Source organism: Lathamus discolor, chromosome 6 (assembly GCF_037157495.1).
Source record: "Lathamus discolor isolate bLatDis1 chromosome 6, bLatDis1.hap1, whole genome shotgun sequence".
Lineage (NCBI taxonomy): Eukaryota > Metazoa > Chordata > Aves > Psittaciformes > Psittacidae > Lathamus > Lathamus discolor.
Window position 1 is genome coordinate 10,810,688 of NC_088889.1, and position 12,312 is coordinate 10,822,999.

Consider the following 12,312-nt stretch of genomic DNA (forward strand, 5'->3'; position numbering starts at 1 on the left):
CCTAGTTGGTTTGTGTGGAAGCCAATAGGAGCACGTGTTGTTGGGTGGTGGGGTGTAGGAGTGAGCGCTGCGTCTGGTTGTGTGTGTGCGCGCTGCCGCCATGAGCTCTATCGGCACTGGGGTGAGTGCGGCCTGTTCGCCCGGCGTGCGCGGGCAGCAGCGCGGCCACCCGGCCAGGGCCAGCGCCAGCGCCGAAAGGGGGTGCCGCTCCGTGTTGGCGGCGAGCGGGGTCCGGCTCGGGGCGAGCCGCCGTCTCCTGCGCTGGGCCCCGCCGGGCAGCGCGGCTGCCGCGGGGCTGGCGGGGCGCGGGCCGGAGCAGCTGCTGAGTCACGGAGGTTCTTTAGGCAGAGGAAACCAAAGGTGGGGGCGGTGCTGCCGGCTCGGTGGTGAGTGGCGTGCCGACTGGGTCCCTGGGTAGGGGGTTTGTGCCGTCCGCGGCCCGGGACGGGCGGCGAGAGGGTGAAGCCGGCCCGCAAGGGTCTGCCGCCGCTAGAGCGGTCTCGGGGCTGAGCCTGTGCTGCGGGCGGGGGGCGGCCGCGGAGGGGCCGCTTTTACGACACGGGGTCCCTGTGTGCCGGTGGAGTCCCGGCGGAGCCGCCTTGGTGGCCCTCGGGCCGGCTGTTGGCTGATACCTGCGGGTGCCGCTGAGGAGCCGCAGCGCCCTGCCGCTACCCAGCGCTGGTGCGGGTGGCTGTGGCGTGTGTGAAGCGGGCTGCGTGCTGCGGTTGGGCGGCCGGTCCTTCAGCTCCTTCCCGGAGCCTCCTGCATTCTCTGGCCTTTGGTCCCAACCCATAGCTCTGTCCTCGCGCAGTTCTTGGCCGGGGAGTGAGCCAACCTGCTGTGCATAAGAGACTTTTCAACATTTCAAATATATTCCTGTTAACAAGCATGTACGCCTTCAAAAATGACAAGATATATTCAAAGGCACACAGAAAGTTTCCTTAGGTTTCAAGTACTGTTTAATTTATGGTGATTTCAGGCCTGCGCAACGTCTGCATTAATAGGGCTTGGGGAGTGGGTATATCCAGCATTGATGCAGTGACTTGTAGTTAGTGTTTACTCACTGTTCTTGCGTCTAATGTAAGGGGGCAGTCTGCTTCCGGTGTTTCATAGCCATTGTCATGCAGATGACATTGCGTATTTTAGCAAATAGACTTAGGAAAATACTGGGATCTCATGTGTTTGGTTTTTTTCTGAGAAGTGTGTTTTCTTCTTCAGTATGACCTGTCAGCTTCCACGTTTTCTCCAGACGGCAGAGTGTTTCAAGTTGAATATGCTATGAAAGCTGTGGAGAATAGTAGGTAAGATACAAATATCTGCCTCTCTGTTTGCTGGCCTCACTTGAAGTGGAGCCATTGGAGTAGACAAGCATGATGACATTGCAGATAAAATTATGTGGCTAGAATTAGTTTTGAACAACTGTGTCCCTGGGTTCATTTTAGGAGGCTTCAGATTAAGTGTAAAATTAGTCTAATTGCTTTTGCTTGCTAGAAATCACTTTTTATGCTTGCTAGGTATCACTTTTCCTTGCTAGAAACAGATATGCTGGGGAGAATGCAGGAAGGCAGTAAACTTACATATGCTAAAGGCAATGAAAAATGTATGCTTAGGAGCAAAATCTGATTGCAGGTCTTATTATTGTCAGTAAGGTGCTTAGCTGATACAGTAGTATTTTTTTTATCCATAAAAAACATTCTATGGATGTGAATTACACTGAAAAACTAACATGCCCAGGGCCTCGTAAACTTATAACAACTTTATATATATGTTCCTCAAGAAACAGGACATCTTTGCTTCTCTGTGAGTCTCTCTTTTCCCTCAAGTATATGCAAAGGAATGCTGTAAAGTGAAAATTCCAGCTGAGCTGTGGTGGCAGTGAAATGAGCTATCAGGAAAGCATGGGGTAGATCCATCCAGGTGTCTGGTTGTAGCCACATAAGGGTTAGTGAAGTATTTCTTGTATGCCGTGGTGTAATTTATGCCCAGTGATGCACTTCTTGAGAGTTAGAGTTGACACATCTTCTAGATACAGTGAATTTGCTGAAAGTAGATGTTGAACAGCCTGTGGTTTTCATAGCAGTATCATTCAGGTCAGTGATGGGGCAGCAGCTATGCAGTCATGCCAGACAATGCCACCACTACATATAGTTCAAAACTATTTGGATAGGGTCTTCTGGCAGCCCCTCCTTCTTTGTTTTAGAAAATGCTTGTAGGTTTAATGAGCTTTATCTCCCCCCCTGCCCCTGCTTGTATTTTGTTAATTCTCTGTTACATATTCCACAGTTCTGTGTGAGAAACTTAGATTTATCTTTGTCTTTCAGCACAGCAATTGGGATAAGATGCAAAGATGGTGTTGTCTTTGGAGTAGAAAAACTAGTTCTCTCCAAGCTTTATGAAGAGGGTTCCAATAAACGTCTGTTTAATGTCGATCGACATGTTGGTATGGTAAGGTGCTATTTAATTTTAGTTTTTCATCAATTGAAAGGGACCACCCTCAAAAGTAGAAATCTGTGGAGTATCAGTGAATACATTAAGAAAGTAATGTTTCTGTGTACAGTGTAAAAAATGCCAGTGGAATTATTTATCATTTTCTGTAATTTATTATTGATTGCACATATGTATAAAATCCAGATTTAAAATGGAAGATACACATATTTTGAGACTTGTTTTAATTATTTTAAAATGCTTTTCAGCATTCCAGTTGTTTAACCTTGACTGTAAATACAAACACAGGTTTTAAAGTGCTACTTTTTTATACAGCTGACAAGGTGTGTTACAGAGAGAAAAAACGCTGTGTACGAGATTTTCTTCTCAACAGTGTGGAAGTTGGTTGAATTCTTTGAAGTCTAGTGTATGGGTTGCTGGCTGATCCATAACAGTGATGTCAGGATGATACCAAGTAGTGGTTACTGTGTGACAAAAATGCCTGAAACTGTTGAGTATATATTACTTGAAAGAATAGTGATTGTTTGGGTTAATATAGTTGTGTTTGAGTTAGGATAGTTGTGGCAAATTGTAAGACGCTATTTAACATGAAGATCATTTTGCTTATTGATTTTACCAGAGAAAAAAAAATATTCTGTATTAATATTTAATAATATTGACACGTTTTGAGCTTCTAAGAGATGGATAGTTTGAGTGAATTTACTTGTAGTACTGCACAGAGTTTGGTAAAGATGTTGGTTAAACTGCATAATCAGACTTTTGTCCGTGAATTTTATTAAGTTTCTGCAAGGTCTGTTTGGCCTACCTAATGCCAATTCTCATTTCAGGCAGTAGCAGGACTTTTGGCAGATGCTCGTTCTTTGGCAGACATAGCTAGAGATGAGGCTTCTAACTTTAGATCTAACTACGGTTACGATATTCCACTGAAGGTAAGAAATTGGCTTTTTTTGGCTTTCTTAGTCTTGCCACAGGTAATGAAATTTCATTACTTCACGTTCACTTATTTCTGAAAAGAAGGGTTTCCAATGTTTTTCCTTCTTTTGCTTAGCATCTTGCAGACAGAGTGGCTATGTATGTGCATGCATACACACTATACAGCGCTGTCAGACCTTTTGGTTGTAGGTAAGTCTTTCAGACTTATGCTATTTGTAAGTATCTTTTATTTTGCAATTGCCGGAACTACTTGGGTTGTCTGAGGTCTTTTTTTTTTTAACTTGGAATTAGTAACCTGCCATTCATCTTGTAAACAGATTCCCTTTCCCTTCCTTTGTGCGTGTAAAACCTTAATTAAAGAATACAGATTTGCATAGCAGTTTGCCAGGCTTCTGTATAGATTGCCAGTTTGTCCCTGAATTTTAAAGCTGAAAAGTTGGTACTACTAAGCCCGTGACAGTGATGAAAGCAGAACTTTCCTCTGCAATCATCCTGCTAGTCCTGATGCAAAAGAGTAGGTTACAGCTACTGTGCAGTTCTAATACAAAGGGACTAATAAACTGTGATCTGCTGTCTAGTTACAGATAGTAAAAGGTTTCTGGCAACATGCAGGTGCTTGGCTGTCATGGTAACACTAAACTGTTCAGACAAAATTCTTAATAGAAAGTAGCAGGTCAGTTGGAGTTTTGCTCCTGGAAGAATGTAGGAAACCCGAGCTGGGCTAGTCTCTGTAATTCTGTGCATGTTGGTAGAAGAAATGTTTCTAATTTAACTTTTCTCCTCCAGTTTTATGTTGGGGTCCTATGATAGTGACGATGGTGCGCAACTGTACATGATTGATCCATCAGGAGTTTCATATGTGAGTGTGTCAAAAATATTTTGATCTTGGCATAAGTTCCCCTTTTAAAAGTTCCTAGTTAGGAAAAATAGTAAGTTTTGTTCCAAAAGAGCTTACTTTTTTTTTTTCTTTTTAGCTGGGCAGATCTCTGATTCATTGCTCAAAATGAACAGAGCTGGTTTTTGCTTGTTTGCGTGTCCTTATTAAACACACATTGTTTATTTCTTAGAAATACAGTCTGTAAGAAATTAGTTTTGAATCTTGCCTCTTGAATTCATGAGTTTATTTCCCCCTGGCTGTAGCTGATAAGTCCCAAGCACTGTCCTAAGAGGGCAAGTGTTGTAGTGATACCCTGTTCACCAAATACTTCGGGTAAGAGAGAGCTTCAGCCAAGAGGGGGCTGCTGTTACTCGTGACACTGGCTGCTACACCAAAAAGTCAAATCAAAGTAGGTAACTGTTACAAATTGTTGTGAGTGCTGCTTGTGCAGCTGTGTATTACACAGGATGATACATATTCCTACTTGATTTTTTAAATTTTATTTCAATATATCCAATACCACAGCTGTTGAGGGGAATATAAGTGCTTAATTTTTATGTGCTTGCACTTCAGTATATTTTCATAGTAGGCAGGAGTTACTTGTTTTGGGGTTTTCTTGATCCTGTAGAACTACCTTTTGCAACAAATGGAGTGTTTCTGTCTGGGAACTACGGAGCACTTTTCAATCAACAGTACTTAATCTGCTAATTGGGTTCTACTCAACACTTTGGGAAAGTTTACTGTGTATTAGCTTCTTGCTGTATGAGTAGGGTGGGGGCTGTCATATGCTAAGTGACAGAACTAGAAGGCTTAATATTTAATTAATTTTGCCTGTTTTCTTTTCTTCTATAGGGTTATTGGGGGTGTGCCATTGGTAAAGCCAGGCAAGCTGCAAAAACAGAGATAGAAAAACTTCAGGTATGATGTTACGGTTTTGTTGTGCTGTTCCAAGACAGATTATTCCTAGCTTATTGTGTTACCTTTTTGGATGCCTAAAGCATATAAAATACAGGAGGAGCAGATGGGATATTTCCTTGTATGTTTTAGGACATGGCTTAGCCTCTATAATAGCAGTATTCCTCAAGTCTTATCCTTGGGCAATAAGTAGGCTCTAGGGAGTGCACATGCTTAAGCATACGCTCCCATGCATGCCAGCAAGCAAAGTAATTAAGTGAATATAAAAGTGTTTTCATTCCATATGAAAACCTTAGGGCAGCATTGTACAGGGTGGTGTATCTGTTTTTTCTAAAGGTGTTAGATGATCCTTTGGTTTAAAAAGTTACAAAAAGCTGGGACAGTGAGTGGAACTGCAGAATGCTAAGCCACTGGAATATTACAGCCCTGAAAATGTAGTGGAAAAAATAAAATCCTTGCCAGGTCAGACAGTGTCTCCCAGCTGGCTAGTGTTGAGGTGCTGTCTTTTTTTCAAAAGATCTGTCAGCTTGTTGCTGCTGACTGTAATGTACCTTTCAAAACATCTGTATGTGTCTGATGAAAGACTGTAGTGCTGTGAACAGTAGAAAGAGTATAACTGTCTGGCACACCATTAGTGATACCAAAAGGAGCTGTTTCTGTTCAGCATTTCCTGCTTGCACAATATTATAACCTGTCAAGGGTTACAAGGAGGTTCTGTGAGTGCACAACAAGAAGTTTTGTAGCCTTCTGAAGGAGCATGCAAACAGTTGGCTATGTAAAAGTAGTCTCTGGAGAGAAGACTACTGAAAGGTATTCATATGTGCCTTAAGCTGATTTAGAACTATGTTAGAATCCTGACAGATTTTTGTCTTCCTCTTGTGTTTTCATGTCTGACACCCTTGAAATGGGACAAAATGCCACTCCTGACCTGACTGATGTAATTCTTATTTGATACTCTGCTAGCATCTTATTTATAGATTTGGTCTACAAAGTCCATCACAACTGTTTCTGGAAAGGTTCAGAATTCATATGGCTGTTAAACTTTTAAAAACGGTCTGGTTATGGTGCCATAGCATAATAGCTAAAAAATTACAGGAGACATTAGTGTTCCTAGACTTGATTTATTCAGTTTTGAATCTGGTCAGATGCTGGAATACCAAATTAAAAGAAAGAAGCCTACAAGATCATCTGATCTTGATAGTGGAATTTTGGCATCTGGGAAATCATAATTTGAATTTGTGTGTGTGCAGATTGGCAGATAGTGATATGTTGGGTAACATATAATCTACCCCAAAAAATTCTTTTCTGTGCAGTGCTGGGATTTCAAAAACCTCTTTTACTGACTGATTTTGTACAGCTAACAAGTATGTGCATAGTTTGAACTTTACAGTAGTGACTGTAAAATCTAGTATGTAGGGACAGTGGTGTACCATGTGGCCTAATTGCACTGACAGTGGGTTGTTTGCAGAATGTCTTCAGTAATGTGTATGATCTTGTCACAGCAATGTGAAGCGAGTCCAGTCTTGCATGCTGGTGCTTTTTGTTCATTTAGACTGGGTGGGTTTCCAGGTCAGAATTAATTTTGATGAGATGAATTTGTCAAAACTAAAATGCGAAAAAGAAGTACAAAAGCTGTTGTGGGTGATGCTGCTTACAGCAGCCTGTCCATGTAAGCTATCTTCCTGTGGAGGAGATGACTACAGGTGAAAAGAGACAAGCAGGTAGTCAGAACTTTACATCCACTTATAGAACTGCTCTGCAGTACGTATATCTGGGAGGGGACACAGTGTGCCAAATCCTCTTGTAGCTGAGGGTGCAAGCAGAAAACTGCACTGATCACATCTGTTGCATCGTATGTGAATGTCTGGTATCTTCAGCTGTGGGAAAACTTGTGGTCCCGTGGAGAGTACTTCTGCAGTGCTTCTTATGCAGCTTTGATGCTATGTACAACTTCTTGACACGTACATATGTGTATCTATGTTTATATAATCATAGTTAACTCCTGTGATAAACTGTTAACAGTGTTTACTCTTAATTGTCTGCTAAATTAACATACCTGGGATGGGAAACAGGTAATGGCAAGAAATTGATTTACTTCTCTCCTGTAAATATTTGTGACAGTAGCAGACTTTTGGTTTTCCTATTTTACTGCTAACTTTACATGTATTGATAGATGTAGTAATTTAAATGTGTGACACAAGTTATATTTGTACACAGCAGCCAGTGCTGTCTGTGCTGCGGACTGAGAGTCACAGATGAAAGGGCTGGGGCAATGGGTCTGTGCTTAGGAAAGTTCTTGGGATGGGACTGTGATGTCTGTCTGACCAGGCACAGGCACTTCTTCTCTGGCCAGAACATGAACAGAGGACTGTTTTAATCTTAATTCCTTCACTGGTGTCTCAAAACTACCTTCCACCTTTATGGTTTTGAAAACACTTAGGAATTGGAAGAGATGGTAAACTGCATTAATGAAATATAGAACATGAATATAGAATATATTGCTACTTCATAGTCCAGAAGAGTTGACTGACAAGACATGTGACCTACAAAACAACTTTATTATGTCATGGGAATTGTCATGAGGCTTTGTTGTGATTAACTGTGAAACTATTGAAAGACACTGACAGAACAGTGAGAAAATGTAAGAGATGCCGATGCCTTGCTCAGGCATGCAGCTCTTTAACACTGGAACAATATTCTCCACTTTGGACATTACTTAGAAGTCAGAATTGCTTGCATAAGATGTTGGTAAGACCGAAAGTATTGCTATACTACCTAGAAAGGGTATGAATATTCTGTATGAAAATAGGATGCCTCCCCCATATTGTGCATATGGTTATTTTGTCAGTTGATCACAAAGCAGCAAACAAGAAGTCAGGCTTTTACGGTGCTAGGGTTATCTGTTTCCAGCTGATGAATGCTTTAAACTGGGGAAGTTTCTAAGAACATTTTTCCACAGAATCTTTGAGCTGTAAAATTCTTCACTGTAAGCATGACTTGCATATAGCAGGTTGGAAGATGCACCGTACAGAATAAATTTAGTTATAGTCTTGCCATTTTTAACCCTACTGAATAGTAAGCTCATCAGGCATGTGTGCAGCCATGTGTATTCTGGCCTTTTGGAAATGGAAAATAGTATATTTTCTCAAGCTGTGTATTTTTTGCCTACAGATGAAGGAAATGACCTGTCGTGATGTTGTTAAAGAGGTTGCGAAAATGTAAGTCTCCAACCTGTTTTTCCAACTCTACAGCAATCTCTACTGCAATCTCTACTGGTGAGCTTGTGATAGTTTCAAACTGAAGCTATTCCTTTTCAGTTGGATATCAGGTTTTATTTCTACTAGATGAGTGCTCATCCTGACTGTAGTATCTGCTGCTATTAATATTTATTTTTTTCTTGTGAGAGGGGAAATGCTACTCAGTTTTGAAAATGCTGAAGGATATGAAAAATACACCTTTTGATCTCATCTGCTACTTACCTGTGGAACCAGTGGATTGAAGGTTAAATTGAATCGTCACTGATTTTTTTTAAATACATAAACCAGGTGACAGATGGGGGGGGGAACTCCTTGGTGTCCTGATTCTGAACTGAGTTGTACACTTTATTACGCAGACTGAACAATGAACTGATGCTTCAGAGATTAAGTAGTGGTTCAGAAGTAAAGCTGAGGACTTGGATCCAGCCTTCCTGTTTGCCTAAAAAAAGACTTAAGTGCTTAGGAAAGCAGCAGAGTTAAAACTCCTTGTTTAAAGATGTGTCTAGGGTATAGCTGGTCTCATTTAAATGATAAAGCTTGATACCACATGAAAAGACTGGATATACTTTATTTGCTATTTATTGGTGCAATTTAGGACAACTCTTGAGTGATATAATTGCCTGTAGTCACTCACACTATCTCATGAACTCTGTGTGAGGATAGTGTGCTTACAGAGGAAAGAAAGGTACCATTCAGTGACTTGTCTATTAATGAGGGAAAGAAAAGGAGAGAAGGCTTTCTGCTTGGTAGAGCATGAATTGGCCAGTAGTAAAAATCTGGGAAATAGTCTGTGAATTAGTATCTCTTCAAACAGATGCAAGTATCCTTTCAGCTATCTACAATACTTCATTTTAATGCACATATTCTGTGCTTGTCACAAATACAGTAATCTGCAGCTGGAAAAATGTAATATCCAGCATTTCAGGGCTTAAAAGGAAATAATAAACATGCTTCTACCGTTGGTGTTGCAGCATGCGAGTTTATTTTGAAGTTTGTTCCTGGGATTGTCTTGGCAGCAGCTAGAAAAAAGAATTTGGAGGTTCTCTGTTATTAAAACCTGACAAGGACCTCAATGCAGTCCTAAAGTGTCACACATTTTCAAGTAATGAAAACACTTCTGTTCTTTAATTCTCCTTCAGCTCAAAACTTAACAGCAGCTCCAGACATAATTCTGGTTTTCAGCTCAAATTAAGCTCCTTAGTAGCATTTAGTATGATAGCAAGGAATTTAATAATTTTAACCCTAATATACTAACCAGTGCAAAGTAATTATTTCTTCAAGAGCTTGTAATGGTATGCTTTGTTGCAAAAAGCCTATAACCAGCTGAACACATAGGAAAGGCCTATAGACGATCTTGGGGCAACAGTCAGTAAGCCCATCCTAGCAATGACAGAAAAGTGGTAGAACATAAGCATATAGTGATATTTCCCTGGATGCCAATGTTAACTTTATTCTTTCTATTCGTTTCACAATACTTTTATCAAACTTTAATTGGAAGTACTTAGCATGGTGCTCAAGGTATCCTTCCTTCTTCTTACTAGTACTCAGCTTTCTTTGTTGGGTAGAAATAGCTGGTATTTTTCAGTTTTTGACTTACTAAGGCTTTTGGAAACAAACTAAAGGAATACAACCTTCTCAGCAATTGAACCCACAGGTTATTGTAAGTTCTCCTAATCCTTTTGAGTCTGTATCTCAACTTGGGATTATCATTTGATTACATGTTCACTTGCTGAGGACTGAATAGTATGATGCAGTCACAGAATGGTTATTTAAGATTTTTATTTCTCAGGCTAAAAAGTGATTTCACTAGTCTGGATGTGTGTGGTATAATACCACTTGCAGTTTAAATTCTGATTACTGTCATGTCTGCCATAAGCATGACAGTTTGTACAGGGATCTAGGCACAGGCTTTCAATCAGATGCAAGGTATTTACAGTGTAGGGATTTAGTCTTCAGTGTAAACTGAAATAAGATTTATAGGGGAAATACAGGGCACTCCTAGCTATATGACAACTAACTAGCTGAGACAGACAATGATGACATAGCCTTGGTTCTGCAGTATTTGAATTTCAGTGTTTGTTCTAATTAGGGTGACTTGAACATCTCAACCTGCATCTTAGCTGTAATTATTTAATAATTGTTATACTAGCAGTGTAAGCATGGAAAATTCTCCAATGGTTTTTGTGTATGTGTGGGCAGGGGAGAAAACATGGGGAGAGTTACTTAACCATAAATGCTTCAACAGAAGAAATCTGTTAAAGGAAGGAAGTATACTTAGTCTATTTATCAGTCTGCTCTAATCTGTATTTTGTCTTTTCCTTCCAGAATCTACATAGTTCACGATGAAGTAAAGGATAAAGCTTTTGAGCTGGAACTCAGCTGGGTTGGAGAAAGTAATGCATTTCTGTAATTTCTATAAACACTGTAGAAAACTTATTACTTTCTATAACTAAAACATTGCTTCTTAAATCCACCCTTTTACGTCAAGGTCGTTGTGTGAATTCTGCTTAAGATGTACTCTCTTTATTGGCAGTAACCAATGGAAAACATGAAATTGTTCCAAAGGACATTAAGGAAGAAGCAGAAAAATACGCTAAGGTAAGGTTTGACTTCTCTGTTGTCTGAGTGCTTCACTTCACAAAGAAGTCTAGAGTGGAGGGAGCCCGCTGAAGGCTGAGCTTCCACTGTTGTGATGACCGGAAAACATATAGTTACAATTCAGCATTAGCTGATAGTATTCTGAAGGGGCAGTAATGAAGTTTACAGTGATAGTTCTTACTCTCAGAAATTGTAATTCAGCAGGCTTGCACAAGTGGCGTGTTTCTCCTTCAAAAGTAAATTACTAACTCTTCAACAGCAGTGTAAGTGTGTAGGAGAGGTAGTAAGCCATGTGGCCTAGAACAGTTTTTATAGATAACCACCAGCTGGAGAAATTTAGACTTCCAGCATTTAGCAGCTTTGATTTTGTTGTAAAAGTAATGATGGTACTCAGTATCACCATCGGAAGGTATGAACTAGCCTGCTGAAAACAAGGCTTTGGACACATTGAGAATATTTTGAGGCTACAGCAAAACTCATTGCTTAACAGTTGTGTAATTCAGCCTGCATTAAGTGTTTTTTAATTAAACTTTTTTTTTTTTTAACAGGAATCTTTGAAAGAGGAGGATGAATCAGACGATGACAATATGTAACACATTGTTACTTCGTGACAAGTTCAACTTTTTATAACTTACAAAAGGTTTGTTTATAATGTATTAAGCATGGGATCTTACTATGTACTTGTTGGAAGAAACCGAGTGACCAACTTGCACTAATAAATTTTCCATTTCACCATCTGTTGGCTTTTATTTTGAAAGAGTATAGGCCAACATCAAGAAGCAACTGTACTCTGCATCAAAACAGACATTAGGAAGGAAAGGCATTATCAGGCTTGTGTTGCTCTTTCTTGCTACAGCACTCTGAGCCAGGCTAGGTGCAAAAAACCAGTCTGCATAGATATTTGAAAAGTCTCGTGTTTATATGGTATATAAAAACTAGTACTTTGTCATTCCTTGATGAACCAATATTACAACTTGCAGTTCATTCATAGCCACAGCATGTGATGAGAACATACCTAACTGTAAACCAGCTGGTTATATGTTAAGGTGATAACAGCTCTGAATAGCCTATATAACAAGCAAGAGTTCAGGAAAAGGAATTTTAATCTGAAGCATTAAGCCTAGGCTTACTTGAAGAGTAAGAGAAATTAAATACTAATTCAGTTTACAATAAGGCTTTTGTTAAGTTCTAAAGCTGTGAGCTCTATTAAGCAGTGTAACTGTAGTTAATGTTTGAAGAACTAGATTTTCTCTCTAAACAGCTTAATTCACCTGTAGTTTCTTAAAT

General features: G+C 40.1%; 1 protein-coding gene across 1 annotated transcript; it reads left to right on the forward strand.

Annotated features, from left to right (window-relative positions):
* The first annotated feature begins 12 nt into the window (after window positions 1-12).
* PSMA3 (proteasome 20S subunit alpha 3) lies at window positions 13-11,760 on the forward strand. The gene is made up of 11 exons (XM_065682754.1): window positions 13-121; window positions 1,219-1,301; window positions 2,322-2,445; window positions 3,273-3,374; window positions 3,494-3,567; window positions 4,165-4,237; window positions 5,108-5,173; window positions 8,342-8,388; window positions 10,753-10,820; window positions 10,961-11,025; window positions 11,574-11,760. The coding sequence occupies exons 1-11, from the start codon at window positions 101-103 to the stop codon at window positions 11,616-11,618; spliced, it is 768 nt and encodes a 255-aa protein (XP_065538826.1). The 5' UTR covers window positions 13-100; the 3' UTR covers window positions 11,619-11,760.
* The last annotated feature ends 552 nt before the right edge of the window (window positions 11,761-12,312 follow it).